This window comes from Ranitomeya imitator, chromosome 4 (genome assembly GCF_032444005.1).
Source record: "Ranitomeya imitator isolate aRanImi1 chromosome 4, aRanImi1.pri, whole genome shotgun sequence".
Classification (NCBI taxonomy): domain Eukaryota; kingdom Metazoa; phylum Chordata; class Amphibia; order Anura; family Dendrobatidae; genus Ranitomeya; species Ranitomeya imitator.
In genome coordinates this window covers 234339883-234356184 of record NC_091285.1, presented here as the reverse complement: position 1 = coordinate 234356184, position 16302 = coordinate 234339883, and the positions used below count along the sequence as shown (strand labels likewise).

General features: G+C 41.6%; 1 protein-coding gene across 1 annotated transcript in view; it reads left to right on the top strand.

Moving 5' to 3' along the window:
* PTPRQ (protein tyrosine phosphatase receptor type Q) overlaps positions 1-16302 on the top strand; it is a 536318-nt gene that overhangs the window by 337150 nt on the left and 182866 nt on the right. The window contains exon 26 of the mRNA XM_069762319.1: positions 4528-4848. Within this exon, the coding sequence (XP_069618420.1) occupies positions 4528-4848 (321 nt within the window). The remainder of the gene's footprint in view (positions 1-4527; positions 4849-16302) is intronic.

Sequence of the window (16302 nt, the reverse complement as noted above, 5' to 3'; positions counted from 1 at the left end):
GACTGGTGGCAAGCATGCCAAGACGCATGAAAGCTGTGACTAAAAATCATGGTTATTCCACAAAATATTGATTTCTGAACTCTTCCTGAGTTAAAACATTAGTATTGTTGTTTCTAAATGATTATTAACTTGTTGTCTTTGCATTATTTGAGGTCTGAAAGCACAGGGCTTTTTTTTTATTATTTTGACCATTTCTCCTTTTCAAAAAAAAAAAGCAAAATGTATTGCTTGGAAATTCTGAGACATGTTGTCAGAACTTTATAGAATAAAAGAACAATTTACATTTTACTCAAAAATATACCTATAAAGAGAAAAATCAGACAAACTGAACATTTTGCAGTGGTCTCTTAATTTTGCTAGAGCTGTATATATATATATATATATATATACAGTTGCACTCAAAAGTTTACAAACCCTGGCAGAATTTTTGCCTTCTTGGCCCATTTCAGAGAACATGAATGATAACACCAAAACTCTTTCTCCACTCATGGTTAGTGGTTAGGTAAAGCCATTTATTGTCAAACCACTGTGTTTTCTCTTTTTAAATCATATTGACAACCCAAAACATACAAATGACCCTGATCAAAAGTTCACATACCCCATTTCTTAATACTGTGTATTGTCCCCTCTAACATCAATGACAGCTTGAAGTCTTTTGTGGTAGTTGTAGATGAGGTCCTTTATTTTTTCAGATGGTAAAGCTGCCCACTCTTCTTGGCAAAAAGCCTCCAGTTCCTGTAAATTCCTGGGCTGTCTAGCATGAATTGCGCGCTTGACATCTACCCATAGTGGCTCAATGATATTTAGCTCAGGAGACTGAGATGGCCACTTCAAAACCTTCACTTTGTTCTGTGGTAGCCAATGACAGGTCGACTTGGCCTTGTGTTTTGGATCGTTACCATGTTGGAACGTCCAAGTACGTCCCATGCACAGTTTCTGCGCTGACTAGTGCAAATTTGCCTCCAGTATTTGCTGATAGCATGCTGCATTCATCTTTCCTTCAACTTTGACCTGGTGTCTTGGTAGCTCACACATCCCCAAAACATCAGCGATACACCTCCGTGCTTTTCATCATAGGCCTTGATGACCCCCTCTCCAAATCTAACGTTTATGGTTGTGGCCAAAAGTTCAATTTTGGCCTCATCTCTCCAAAAATACCTTGCTCCAGACGTTTTGAAGCTTGTCTCTATGCTGTTTTGCATAATTGTAGGTGAGATACTTTGTGGCATTTGCACAGTAATGGCTTTCTTCAGGTGACTCGACCATGCAGCTCATTTTTCTTCAAGGGCCTCCTTATTGTGCATCTTGAAACAGCCACACCGCTAGTTTTCAGAGAGTCCTGTATTTCAGCTGATGTTATTTATGGGTTTTTTTTTTTGCATCTTGAACAATTTTCCTGGCAGTTGTGGATGACATTTTTGTTGGTCTACCTGTACGTGGTTTTGCTTTTACAGAGCCCCTGATTTTCCATTTGTTAATCACAGTTTGAACACTGCTGACTGGCATTATCAGTTCCTTGGATATCTTTCTGTATACCCTTGCTACCTTTGCTAGTTTTATACAGTTCAACTACCTTTTCCCATAGACCCTTTGGCAATTCTCTTGCTTTCCCCATGACTCACAATCCAGAAACATCAGTGGCTGGATGAAACATGTAAGAGTCTGTCTGGATCCCAGAAACTCACTTTTATGTACGCTTTTATGTACACACACTGATTACAAGCAAACAAGTCACAAGTGAGGATGTTACCTTCAGTAGCCATTCAAACGCATTTGTGTCAACTTCTGTCCATGTTATCAGGACAAAATCACCAGGGTATGTGAACTTTTGCTCAGGGTCATTTGGATGTTTTGGGTTATTATTGTGATTAAAAAAGAGAAAAAAACATTAGTTTGACAATAAATGGCTTCACCCAACCACTAAGAATGAGTGGAGAAAAAGTTTTGGTGTTATCATTCATATTCTCTAAAAAGGGCCAAGAAAGCAAAAGTTCTTCCGGGGTATGTAAACTTTTGAGCACAACTGTATATATACAGTGGGGAAAATAAGTATTTCATACACTGCCGGTTTTGCAAGTTTTCCCACCTACAAAATTGAACAATGTGGTCTTCTGATTTTTATTTTTAGTGGGAAAAATAATTATTGCATACACTGTCGATGTGCTGTAAATAAATATATGCAGGCGGAAAAATAAGTATTTGATACACTGCCAATTTTAGCATGTTTTCCCACCTACAAAGAATGGAGAGGTCTAGAATTTTTATTGTAGATACACTTTAACTGTGAGAGAGAGAAAATAAAAATAAAAACCAGAAAATCACATTGTATGATTTTTAAACAATTAAATTGCATTTTATTGCATTAAATAAGTATTTGATCGCCAACCAACCAGTAAGAATTCTGGCTCTCACAGACCTGTTAGTTTTTCTTTAAGAAGCCCTCCTACTTTGCACTCATTACCTATATTAACTGAACCTGTTTGAACTTGTTACCTTTATGAAAGACACCTGTCCAAACACTCAATCAATCACACTCCAAACTATCCACCATGGCCAAGACCAAAGAGCTGTCTAAGGACACCAGGTACAAAATTGTAGACCTGCACAAGGCTGTGATGGGTTACAAGACAATAAGCAAGCAGCTTGGTGAGAAGGCAACAACTGTTGGGACAATTATTAGAAAATGGAATAAACACAAGATGACTGTCAATCTTCCTTGGATTGGGGCTGCATACAATATCTTGCCTTGTGGGGTAAAGATGATTCTGAGAAAGGTCCGTAATCAGCCTAGACCTGCATGGGAAAACCTGGTTATCGACCTGAAGAGAGCTGGGACCACAGTCTCAAACTACGTACGTCATCATGGATTAAAATCCTGCTGGGCGTGCAAGGTCCCCCCTTCTCACGCCAACACATGTCCAGGCCCATTTGAAGTTTGCCAATGAATATCGGAATGATCAAGAGGAGGGATGGGAGAAGGTCATGTATCAGATGAGACCAAAATAGAACACTTGCCTTTGTTGGAGTAAGAAGAAGGATGGGTACAACCCCAAGAATACCATCCCAACCGTGAAGCATGCTGGGGAAATCATAAAACTTTGGAGGTGCTTTTCTGCAAAGGCAACAGGACAACTGCACCGTATTGAAGGGAGAATGGATGGGGTCATGTATCGCAAGATTTTGGCCTGAAGACCACAGTTTTGAACATTCCAGTTAGCAACACACTCAAGGTCCCCCTGCTCATGCCAGCACATGTCCAGGTCCGTTTGAAGTTTTCTAATTACCACCTGGATGATCCAGAGGAGGCATGGGAGAAGGTCATGTAGTCAGATGAGACCAAAATAGAACATTTTGGTATCAACTCCATTTTCCATATTTGGAGGAAGAAGAAGGATGAGTACAACTCCAATAACACCGTCCCAACCACGAAGCATGGTGGGGGAAACATCATTTCTTGAGGGTGCTTTTCTACAAAGGGGACAGGATGACAGCACCATATTAAGGTTGGATGGATGGGGTTATGTATTGAGAGATTTTGACTGACTACCTCCTTCCCTCAGTAAGAGCATTGAAGAGGGCTTGTGGCTGGGTCTTCCAACATGACAATGATCCAAAACACACAGACAGTGCAACAAAGCAGTGGCTCCACAAGAAGCATTTCAAAGTCCAGGAGTGGCTTAGCCAATATCCAGACCTGAACCCATTCAAAAATCTTTGATGGGTGTTAAAACTCAATGTTGCCCAGCGACAGTCCCGAAACCTGAACGATCTGGAGATGATCTGTATGGAGGAGTAGGCTAAACTCCCTGCTGCAGTGTGTGCAAACTTGGTCAAGAACTACAGGGAATGTCTGTGTTCTGTAATTGCAAACAAATATTTCTGTACAAATAATACGTTCTGTTTTTCTATTGTATCAAATGCTTGTTTCATGCAATAAAATGTAAATTAATTATGCAAAAATCATACAATGTGAGTTTCTGGATTTTTATATTTAAAGATTCTGTCTCTCACAGTTGAAGTGTACCTACGATAAAAATTACAGAGCTCTTCATCTTTTGTAGGTGGGAAATCTTGCAAAATTGACAGTGTATGAAATACTAATTTTCACCACATGTGTGTATGTATATGATATGTGAGTTTTAATTAACATGTGCAGTGGGTAAATTAAGTATTTGATACGCTGACGATTTTGCAAGTTTTACATGCCACTGTATGTGTAAGACATAATAACAGGCACAAATGTTATTTCTGCTGTTCTAGGTCCTATATTTTTAACCAATGTATAATACATGCTCTCATTCATTTGCCTTACATGTGTGTATTGCTTCTGTGCATGGATTGAAAAAATTAGTGCCGTTTTCATAAGTAAGAAAACTTCTACTACAGAAAACTTCTACTAAAACATCTGTTTTGATATCTTCTATTGATGAAGGAAATTGCTTTTTGACATATAACATAGCACCATAACTGTATATATTCTGTTAATGTGTATTACAAATATTATTTTATGAACATCTTCCTTTTTAGTTCCCAGTGTCCCACGATATGTTACTATTGTAGACGTTGGCTCCACAAGTGTCACATTGCAATGGAATAGACCAGAGTATACAAATGGCTATTTAAAGAGCTACAAAATCAATGTTCAACTTCTTTCTACTGAATGCAATGATAAGCATGATGAATGTATTGAGACAAGCCAGGACATCTTCTCGTACCAAGAGAATACTATTGTGAAGACAATATATGAGCTAAAAATGTTCAGATGGTATAGATTTAAAATTAGCGCCAGCACAAGCGCTGGATATGGAGCGGCATCACAGTGGATTAATGTGCACACATTATCTGGTCGTAAGTGAAAAAATCCTTATAAATATTTACTAATATTATTACCAAACTAATCACTAATCAATAAAAGAGAATTCAGAATTCAAGTCTGAAGATTGAAATCTGCCGTAATATTAGTATGATTCAGTATTAATAAGATACTAACCACCATGGAATGAATTAAATTGCCAGTTATAGTAAGTGATAAGTGAGCAATAAAAATCCCTCAATGGTAAATGATGGAAAACTCATGATAAACTAATTTTTGTGATCAATTTTACCACTATTATTATTTTAAACACCTAGAGCCACAATCCTTGTAATAAGGCTCATATGCACTACTAGATGGTGGCCCGATTCTAACGCATCGGGTATTCTAGAATCTGTATGTAGCTTATTTATGAAGTTTTCATAATAATGCAATTTACACACAGGATTCGGCCGGACGGCCGTGACCAATTAGCGAAGCGTGGTTCAAATCTCCACGTAGTATATAGCACAGACACGTAGTATATTGCCCAGCCACGTAGTATATAGCACAGACACGTAGTATATAGCACAGACACGTAGTATATTGCCCAGCCACATAATATATTGCTCAGCCACGTAATATATTGCACAGCCACGTAGTATATAGCACAGTCACGTAGTATATAGCACAGAGACGTAGTATATAACACTACCCATGCAGTATATAACACCGGCCGCGTAGTATATAGCACAGCGATGTAGTATATTGCCCAGCCACATAATATATATCACAGCCACGTAGTATATAGTACAGCCACGTAATATATTGCACATCCACGTAGTATATAGCACAGCCACGTAGTATATACTGTAACAGATCATGCAGTATTTAACACAGGCCACATAGTATATAGCACAACAATGTAGTATATAGCACAGACACATAGTATATAGCACAGACACGTAGTATATTGCCCAGCCACATAATATATTGCACAGCCACGTAGCATATTGCACAGCAACGTAATATATTGCACAGCCATGTAGTATATAGCACAGCCATGTAGTATCTAGCACAGAGATGTAGTATATAACACTGCCCATGCAGTATATAACCCATGCCACGTAATATATAGCACAGCCACGTAGTATATAGCACAGAGATGTAGTATATAACACAGCCCCTGCAGTATATAACACAGGCCACATAGTATAGAGCAAAGCAATGTAGTATATTGCCCAGCCACGTAATATATACCACAGCTACTTAGTATATAGCACAGCCCATATAGTATATAGCACAGAGATGTAGTATATAATACAGCCCACGCAGTATCTAACACAGCCCACATAGTATATAGCAATGTGGGCACCATATCCCTGTTAAAAAAAAGAATTAAAATAAAAAATAGTTATATACTCACCCTAAATCGGCCCCCCGGATCCAGCCGAGGCGTTTACTGATGCTCCTCACGACGCTCCGGTCCCAAGAGTGCATTGCGGTCTTGCGAGATGATGACTTAGCAGTCTCGCGAGACCGCACGTCATCATCTCGCGAGATCGCAATGCATTGACCGGTCACCGGAGCGTCGCGAGGAGCGGGAAAGGCCTCGGCTGGATGCGGGGGCCCACGAAGGTGAGTATATAATGATTTTTTATTTTTTTTATTATTTTTAACATTAGATCTTTTTACTATTGAGGCTGCATAGGCTGGAGGGGACTGGAGGGGATTATGGAGCGGGCACTGACTGCGGGGAGTAAGGAGCGGCCATTTTGCCACCGGACTGTGCCTGTCACTGATTGGTCATGGCCATTTTGCTGCGACCAATCAGCGACTTGGGATTTCCAGGACAGACAGACAGAAGGACAGACAGACAGAAGGACAGACAGAAAGACAGAAGTGACCCTTAAACAATTATATAGTAGATAACAACTCAATTTATGAAAAAATGTAAGCCAAAATATATTAAAAACATGATCAATGGTATGATCGGATCATGTTCCTGCACGGTCAGACACAGACATTACACAGTACACAGCAGGGGCACATTCGTAACCTTATCTCAGTATAGGAATGTTTTTTTAACACATCCTATTGTGGAACTTATTATTATTACAAGATCTATTAATCAAAATGTTCTTTCTTCCTTGGCAAACCTTTTTAATCCCTTTACACTTCATGACATATATATCCACCATGTAGCAGGCAGCTCCACACAGGGCATGTACCAGTTATGATACACAGCCAGCATCTACTTGTAACAACAATTAAAGCAGTTACAACTCCATTATGAAGACTAAAAAGTAAAGTGTAATATAGAAAAATATAGTGTAAAAAAAATCCCAAAAATAAAAAAATAACCGTTTTTCACTTTTTAAAATAAAGAAATTAAAAATAAATTAAAAAATAATTCACATCGCCTCATCTACAAATGTCCATAAGGCTGGGGTCACACTGGCATATGGCATCCGATGCGAGAGCATTGGATGCAATATGCTAATGACCCTCAGCTCCTGCTCTGCTGAGAACGGGAGCCGAGTGTCATGCGTCTGTGCTCTGAGCCTCTGGCACAGAGAGAATCACAGCACAGCTGCGGAGGAGGCGGAGAAAGTAACTTCTTCATCTCCCCCACTGCCGGCATCGGCGTATATCGCACCGCACTCGGATGATATCCGAGTGATGTGCATTGTGTCACTCACACCCATAGACTTATATGGGTGAAAGTGAGCTGAGATTCGGCCGTGTCTCGGTGCCAATCGCAGCATGCTGCGATTGTTCTCGCATGCCGATTCGGCATGAGGAAATAATCGCAGATGTGATCTGCCCCATAAATTAACACTGATACAAGTGCTATGCGATTTTTTCTTGCATAGCACTCATCCGTATTCTATGCTAGTGTAGCCCCGGCCTTACATGGAAAATCTAAAATTACTTTACCCAAAAGCAAAAAATAAAATTAAAAACAGGAATTGTCTTATTTTGGCTGAGGCACCACATCTCCAAAAATACAATAAAAAGTAATCAATTGAAACATCTTTTCTACCTCATAATTCTACCAATAAATACAACAGCTTGCGTACAAAAAACAAGCCATCATGCAGCTACATTGATGCAGAAATAATAAACTTATGAGTATCGGAGAATGGTGACTGACCAAATACATTTTTTGCAAAGTTTCAGAATTTTTGTAAGCCGCTAAAATTGAAACCTAAAACATAATGAAAGGATTGTTTTTTTTTCACGTTTTCACCTTCCTTAACTTGGATTTTTTTTCCTGTTTTAAGTATTGGTACATTATATTGTAAAGTAAATGGCGTCTTTGAAAACTACAACTTATTCTGTAAAACAAGAGAGCCCTCAGATGGCTACGGCGCCTGAAAAATAACAAGGTTGATGTTCTTGAAAGAGGAAAGAAAAATGCAAAAATGAAAATGGAGAATTAAGAAGATAATATACGTACAGCATCCAATCTATGTGTAGTATATTGCATTATGTAGAGTAGTTCTATTACAAAGGTCAGCTGCCACCAATCCTACTAATGTGACTTGGAACTAAAATTAGAGTTCCCTGCCATTCAACCCATTAAAGCGACCTCTCAATTCACACTGTCCTGATTACAGAAGTCATTTCTATGGAAATATTTCATGTCACAAACATATATTTCCCAGCTGATACATGTTGTTATCTATCATCTAAAGTGACATACATAATAAGTGCATTTGCAAAATTACTTGCTGACATAAAACAGTCTAATCCAAAAAAAGTGACCTTTTCTAATACATTGTACAGTAGACAATATACAATTCAGAAAAAAAATCTATGAATGGGTATAATTTAAGAGAAGCTATCAATATGTTCCATAAAATATTTTATGTATGGTAAATTGCACCAACAATTGTTGGAAATACACTGTATGCACAATTATTATGCAGTTTGTATTTTTGACGATTAATTTATTTATTAAACTACAGTCAATCTAATTTAATAAACCTTAAAGTTGCAAATTTAAGACGAGTTTGTTTCTCGTAGGAGAATATCTATGTGTGTAAGCCAAGAAAAGAAAAAAAGTAAGCGGCACAGCTCGACTTTCCAGAGATTAATAACTCGATGTGGAGAGTTTCCCAACAATAGGTAGTCCGGTCAGATGAAAGGCGGTGCTTGCGTGAAACAAAGTGTCCATGTAAATAAAAAAGTAGAAAGAACGCAATAGCACTCACCAATCAGTGGCAATTCAAACGTCCTTTATTGGAACATATAGCAAAACATCTTCGCGGTTCAAGGGAGGGAGTGAGAGAGGGAGCGCGACAAGCAAGACGACGACGGCCGTTTCGCGCTAATACCGAGCGCTTCCACGGGTCACTATCTATGTGTGTAGCATTATTTACCAACTGTTAATGTTCAGAATTGGGCAAGTAAATGAAAACCATAAATTCTCCCATTTCAATTTTTATTTTCATCTGTTGAAGTGATAATAATAACCAAACAACTCAACACTCAATGTGAACAAAAATAAATTTCTGATATTTAACCCCTTCATGACCCAGCCTATTTTGACCTTAATGACCTGGCCGTTTTTTGCAATTCTGACCAGTGTCCCTTTATGAGGTAATAACTCAGGAACGCTTCAACGGATCCTAGCGGTTCTGAGATTGTTTTTTCGTGACATATTGGGCTTCATGTTAGTGGTAAATTTAGGTCAATAAATTCTGCGTTTATTTGTGATAAAAACGGAAATTTGGCGAAAATTTTGAAAATTTCGCAATTTTCACATTTTGAATTTTTATTCTGTTAAACCAGAGAGTTATGTGACACAAAATAGTTAATAAATAACATTTCCCACATGTCTACTTTACACCAGCACAATTTTGGAAACAAAATTTTTTTTTGCTAGGAAGTTATAAGAGTTAAAATTTGACCAGCGATTTCTCATTTTTACAACGAAATTTACAAAACCATTTTTTTTAGGGACCACCTCACATTTGAAGTCAGTTTGAGGGGTCTATATGGCTGAAAATACCCAAAAGTGACACCATTCTAAAAAATGCACCCCTCAAGGTACTCAAAACCACATTCAAGAAGTTTATTAACCCTTCAGGTGCTTCACAGCAGCAGAAGCAACATGGAAGGAAAAAATGAACATTTAACTTTTTAGTCACAAAAATTATCTTTTAGCAACATTTTTTTTATTTTCCCAATGGTACAAGGAGAAACTGAACCACGAAAGTTGTTGTCCAATTTGTCCTGAGTACGCTGATACCTCATATGTGGGGGTAAACCACTGTTTGGGCGCACGGCAGGGCTTGGAAGGGAAGGAGCGCCATTTGACTTTTTGAATGAAAAATTGGCTCCACTCTTTAGCGGACACCATGTCACGTTTGGAGAGCCCCCGTGTGCCTAAAAATTGGAGCTCCCCCACACGTGACCCCATTTTGGAAACTAGACGCCCCAAGGAACTTATCTAGATGCATAGTGAGAACTTTGAACCCCCGGGGGCTTCACAAATTGATCCGTAAAAATGAAAAAGTACTTTTTTTCACAAAAAAATTCTTTTAGCCTCAATTTTTTTCATTTTCACATGGGTAACAGGATAAAATGGATCCTAAAATTTGTTGGGCAATTTCTCATGAATACGCCGATACCTCACATGTGGGGGTAAACCACTGTTTGGGCACATGGTAAGGTTCGGAAGGGAAGGAGCGCCATTTGACTTTTTGAATGAAAAATTATCTCCATCGTTAGCGGACACCATGTCGTGTTTGGAGAGCCCCCGTGTGCCTAAACATTGGAGCTCCCCCACAAATGACCCCATTTTGGAAACTAGACCCCCCAAGGAACTTATCTAGATGCATATTGAGCACTTTAAACCCTCAGGTGCTTCACAAATTGATCTGTAAAAATGAAAAAGTACTTTTTTTTTCACAAAAAAATTCTTTTCGCCTCAGTTTTTCATTTTCACATGGGCAATAGGATAAAATGAATCCTAAAATTTGTTGGGCAATTTCTCCCGAGTACGCCGATACCTCATATGTGGGGGTAAACCACTGTTTGGGCACACGGCAGGGCTCGGAAGGGAAGGCGCGCCATTTGACTTTTTGAATGGAAAATTAGCTCCAATTGTTAGCGGACACCATGTCGCGTTTAGAGAGCCCCTGTGTGCCTATGCATTGGAGCTCCCCCACAAGTGACCCCATTTTGGAAACTAGACCCCCCAAGGAACTTATCTAGATGCATATTGAGCACTTTAAACCCCCAGGTGCTTCACAGAAGTTTATAATGCAGAGCCATGAAAATAAAAAATAATTTTTCTTTCCTCAAAAATGATTTTTAGCCTGGAATTTCCTATTTTGCCAAGGGTAATAGGAGAAATTGGACCGCAAATGTTGTTGTCCAGTTTGTCCTGAGTACGCTGATACCCCATATGTGGGGGTAAATCACTGTTTGGGCGCACGGCAGGGCTCGGAAGGGAAGGCACGCCAATTGGCTTTTTAAATGGAAAATTAGCTCCAATCATTAGCGGACACCATGTCACGTTTGGAGAGCCCCTGTGTGCCTAAACATTGGAGATCCCCCACATATGACCCCATTTTGGAAACTAGACCCCTAAAGGAACTAATCTAGATGTGTGGTGAGGACTTTGAACTTCCAAGTGCTTCACAGAAGTTTATAACGCAGAGCCATGAAAATAAAATAAAAATTTTATTTTCTCTAAAATGATTTTTTAGCCTGCAATTTATTATTTTCCCAAGGGTAAAAGGAGAAATTTGACCCCAAAAGTTGTTGTACAGTTTCTCCTGAGTACGCTGATACCCCATATGTGGGGGTAAAACCACAGTTTGGGCACATGTCGGGGCTCGGAAGTCAAGTAGTGACATTTTGAAATGCAGACTTTGATGGAATGCTCTGCGGGCGTTACGTTGCGTTTGCAGAGCCCCTGATGTGGCTAAACAGTAGAAACCCCCCACAAGTGACCCCATTTTAGAAACTAGACCCCGAAAGGAACTTATCTAGATGTGAGGTGAGAACTTTGAACCCCCAAGTGCTTCACAGAAGTTTATAACACAGAGCAGTGAAAATAATAAATACGTTTTCTTTCCTCAAAAATAATTTTTTAGCCCAGAATTTTTTATTTTCCCAAGGGTTACAGGAGAAATTGGACCCCAAAAGTTGTTGTCCAGTTTCTCCTGAGTACGCTGATACCCCATATGTGGGGGTAAACCACTGTTTGGGCACACGTCGGGGCTCAGAAGGGAAGTAGTGACTTTTGAAATGCAGACTTTGATGGAATGGTCTGCGGGCGTCACGTTGCGTTTGCAGAGCCCCTGGTGTGCCTAAACAGTAGAAACCCCCCACAAGTGACCCCATTTTGGAAACTAGACCCCCCAAGGAACTTATCTAGATATGTGGTGAGCACTTTGAACCCCCAAGTGCTTCACAGACGTTTACAACGCAGAGCCGTGAAAATAAAAAATCATTTTTCTTTCCTCAAAAATGATGTTTTAGCAAGCAATTTTTTATTTTCTCAAGGGTAACAGGAGAAATTGGACCCCAGTAATTGTTGCCCAGTTTGTCCTGAGTACGCTGATACCCCATATGTGGGGGTAAACCACTGTTTGGGCACATGTCGGGGCTCGGAAGTCAAGTAGTGACGTTTTGAAATGCAGACTTTGATGGAATGGTCTGCGGGCGTCACGTTGCGTTTGCAGAGCCCCTGGTGTGCCTAAACAGTAGAAACCCCCCACAAGTGACCCCATTTTGGAAACTAGACCCCCCAAGGAACTTATCTAGATATGTGGTGAGCACTTTGAACCCCCAAGTGCTTCACAGACGTTTACAACGCAGAGCCGTGAAAATAAAAAATCATTTTAATTTCCTCAAAAATGATGTTTTAGCAAGCAATTTTTTATTTTCTCAAGGGTAACAGGAGAAATTGGACCCCAGTAATTGTTGCCCAGTTTGTCCTGAGTACACTGATACCCCATATGTGGGGGTAAACCACTGTTTGGGCACACGTCGGGGCTCGGAAGGGAAGGAGCACCATTTGACTTTTTGAATGAAAGATTGGCTGGAATCAATGGTGGCGCCATGTTGCGTTTGGAGACCCCCTGATGTGCCTAAACAGTGGAAACCCCTCAATTCTAACGCCAACACACCCCTAACCCTTATCCCAACTGTAGCCGTAACCCTAACCACAACCCTAACCGCAACACACCCCTAACCACAACCCTAACCCCAACACACCCCTAACCCTAACCACAACCCTAATTCCAACCCAACCCTAACCCTAAGGCTATGTACCCACGTTGCGGATTCGTGTGAGATTTTTCCGCACCATTTTTGAAAAATCCGCGGGTAAAAGGCACTGCGTTTTACCTGCGGATTTACTGCGGATTTCACCTGCGGATTCCTATTGAGGAATAGGTGTAAAACGCTGCGGAATCCGCACAAAGAATTGACATGCTGCGGAAAATACAACGCAGCGTTTCCGTGCGGTATTTTCCGCACCATGGGCACAGCGGATTTGGTTTTCCATAGGTTTACATGGTACTGTAAACCTGATGGAACACTGCTGCGGATCCGCAGCGGCCAATCCGCTGCGGATCCGCAGCCAAATCCGCACCGTGTGCACATAGCCTAATTCTAAAGGTATGTGCACACGCTGCGGAAAACGCTGCGGATCCGGAGCAGTTTCCCATGAGTTTACAGTTCAATGTAAACCTATGGGAAACAAAAATCGCTGTACACATGCTGCGGAAAAACTGCACGGAAACGCAGCGGTTTACATTCCGCAGCATGTCACTTCTTTCTGCGGATTCCACAGCGGTTTTACAACTGCTCCAATAGAAAATCGCAGTTGTAAAACCGCAGTGAAATGCGCAGAAAAACCGCGGTAAATCTGCCATAAATCCGCAGCGGTTTAGCACTGCGGATTTATCAAATCCGCTGCGGAAAAATCCGCAGAGGACCAGAATACGTGTGCACATACCGAAACCCTAACCCTAACCCTAACCCTACCCCTAACCCTACCCCTAACCCTACCCCTAACCCTAGCCCTAACCCTAGCCCTACCCCTAGCCCTAACCCTACCCCTACCCCTACCCCTACCCCTACCCCTAACCCTAACCCTAACCCTAGTTCTAACTCCAACCTTAGTGAAAAAAAAAAAAAATTCTTTATTTTATTATTGTCCCTATCTATGGGGGACAAATGGGGGGGTCATTTACTGTTTTTTTATTTTGACCACTGTGATAGATTATATCACAGTGATCAAAATTCACATTGGAACGAATCTGCCGGCCGGCAGATTCGGCGGGCGCACTGCGCATGCGCCCGCCATTTTGGAACATGGCGGCGCTCGGGGAAGAAGACGGACGGGACCCCGCCAGGATCGGTAAGTATAAGGGGGGGAGATCAGGGCACAGGGGGGGGAGATCAGGGCACGGGGGGGCGTCGGAGCACGGGGGGGGAGGGATCGGAGCATGGGGGAGAGTGATCGGTGTGCGGGCGGGTGGATCGGTGTGCAGGGGGGGTGGATCGGTGTGCAGGGGGGGTGGTTCGGAGCACGGGGGGGGATCGGAGTGCGGGGGGGTTTGATTGGAGCACGGGGGGGTGTGATTGGAGCACGGGGGGAGCGGGCAGGAGGACGGGGGAGCGGAGCACAGGACGGAGGGGAGCGGGCCACAGATCGGGGGGCTGGGGGGGCGATCGGTGGGGTGGGGTGGGGGCACATTAGTATTTCCAGCCATGGCCGATGATATTGCAGCATCGGCCATGGCTGGATTGTAATATTTCACCATTTTTTTAGGTGAAATATTACAAATCGCTCTGATTGGCAGTTTCACTTTCAACAGCCAATCAGAGCGATCGTAGCCACGAGGGGGTGAAGCCACCCCCCCTGGGCTAAACTACCACTCCCCCTGTCCCTGCAGATCGGGTGAAATGGGAGTTAACCCTTTCACCGGATCTGCAGGGACGCGATCTTTCTGTGACACAGCATATGCGTCACAGGTCGGATTGGCACCGACTTTCATGACGCATACGCTGTGTCACAGGTCGGGAAGGGGTTAAAAAAATCTATCAATGACCAATAAAACCACAATTATTTTCAATAACAGTCATAAGTAGAGATGGGCGAACCCAAACAGTTCGGTGTCCATACTGAACACCTACTATTCGGGCACCGACACTGACTCAGACTTCACCACGGAGTCCGTGTTACTGTTCAGGTTTGGCCCCCTCAAACACTGGGTGTTTGTCGCTCTGTCATGTGCATAACAGCGTGGCAAACACCGCTTCTGATCGGCGGTGAATTCATCACCACCGCTCACACAGCCGCGGTTCCCACACTGCCAAAAGACAACGTGAGCCCACAGCTGTGATCTGAGGTATAAAGTGCATCAGCCAACGCCTGCTGCTAATAATAGCGAGAGCAGGAGCAACTGATGGGAGTATTCATCAGCCAGCACCTGCGTTGTACATAAATAATTTTTAAAAAATGGTGTGGTTTCCATTGTATTTTTGATAACCAGCCAGACAAAACTTGCAGCTGGAGGCTGCAACTTTCAGCTGTCAGCTTCAGCATGGCTGGTTATGAAGAATAGAGTGGTCCCCACTCTGTTTTTTAAATTATTTAAATAAATAATTAAAAAAGGTGTTGGTTCCCCCCCTATTTTTTTTCAGATGACCCCAAAGGTTTTAAGGGTAAGGGGGTCAGATCGGGAGACCTTGGTGGCCATTCAACTGGCCCACAATGACCAATCCACTTTCCAGGAAACCGTTCATGTAGGAATGCTCAGACCTGGCACCCATAATTATCTTTGGGGTCATCTGAAGGCAATTGTCTATGCTGTGAAGATACAAGATGTGCAGCATCTGAAACAACGGATACTGGAAGCTTGTGCTAGCATTTTTTCTTTGATGTTGCTTTCAGTGTGTCAAGAGTGGGAGAAGAGGGTTGCATTGACAAACCAACACAATGGACAGCACTTTTAATACATTATATAAGTGGTCATAAACTTGTAAATAACTCATGAAAGAATAAAGTTATGTTATAAACCATTGTTTTTCTTGTGAAAATGTCAATAAATTTGATGTGTCATATGACCCTCTTTCCATTAGAAAAAATAATGTTGGTTTTTCCACCAACATAGAAGAGGATTCTCTACTGTTAGGGCGGTGAGAAACTGGAATTGCTTGCCTGAGGAGGTGGTGATGGCGAACTCAGTCGAGGGGTTCAAGAGAGGCCTGGATGTCTTCCTGGAGCAGAACAATATTGTATCATACAATTATTAGGTTCTGTTGAAGGACGTAGATCTGGGGATTTATTATGATGGAATATAGGCTGAACTTGATGGACAAATGTCTTTTTTCAGCCTTACTAACTATTTTACTATGTTACTATGATCCAAAATGGCCACCGTGTTTACCACCCATAGTGATAAGTTTCCCCCCCTCCCATATACTAATGTGCCACAAACAGGAAGTTGATATCACCAACCGTTCCCATTTTA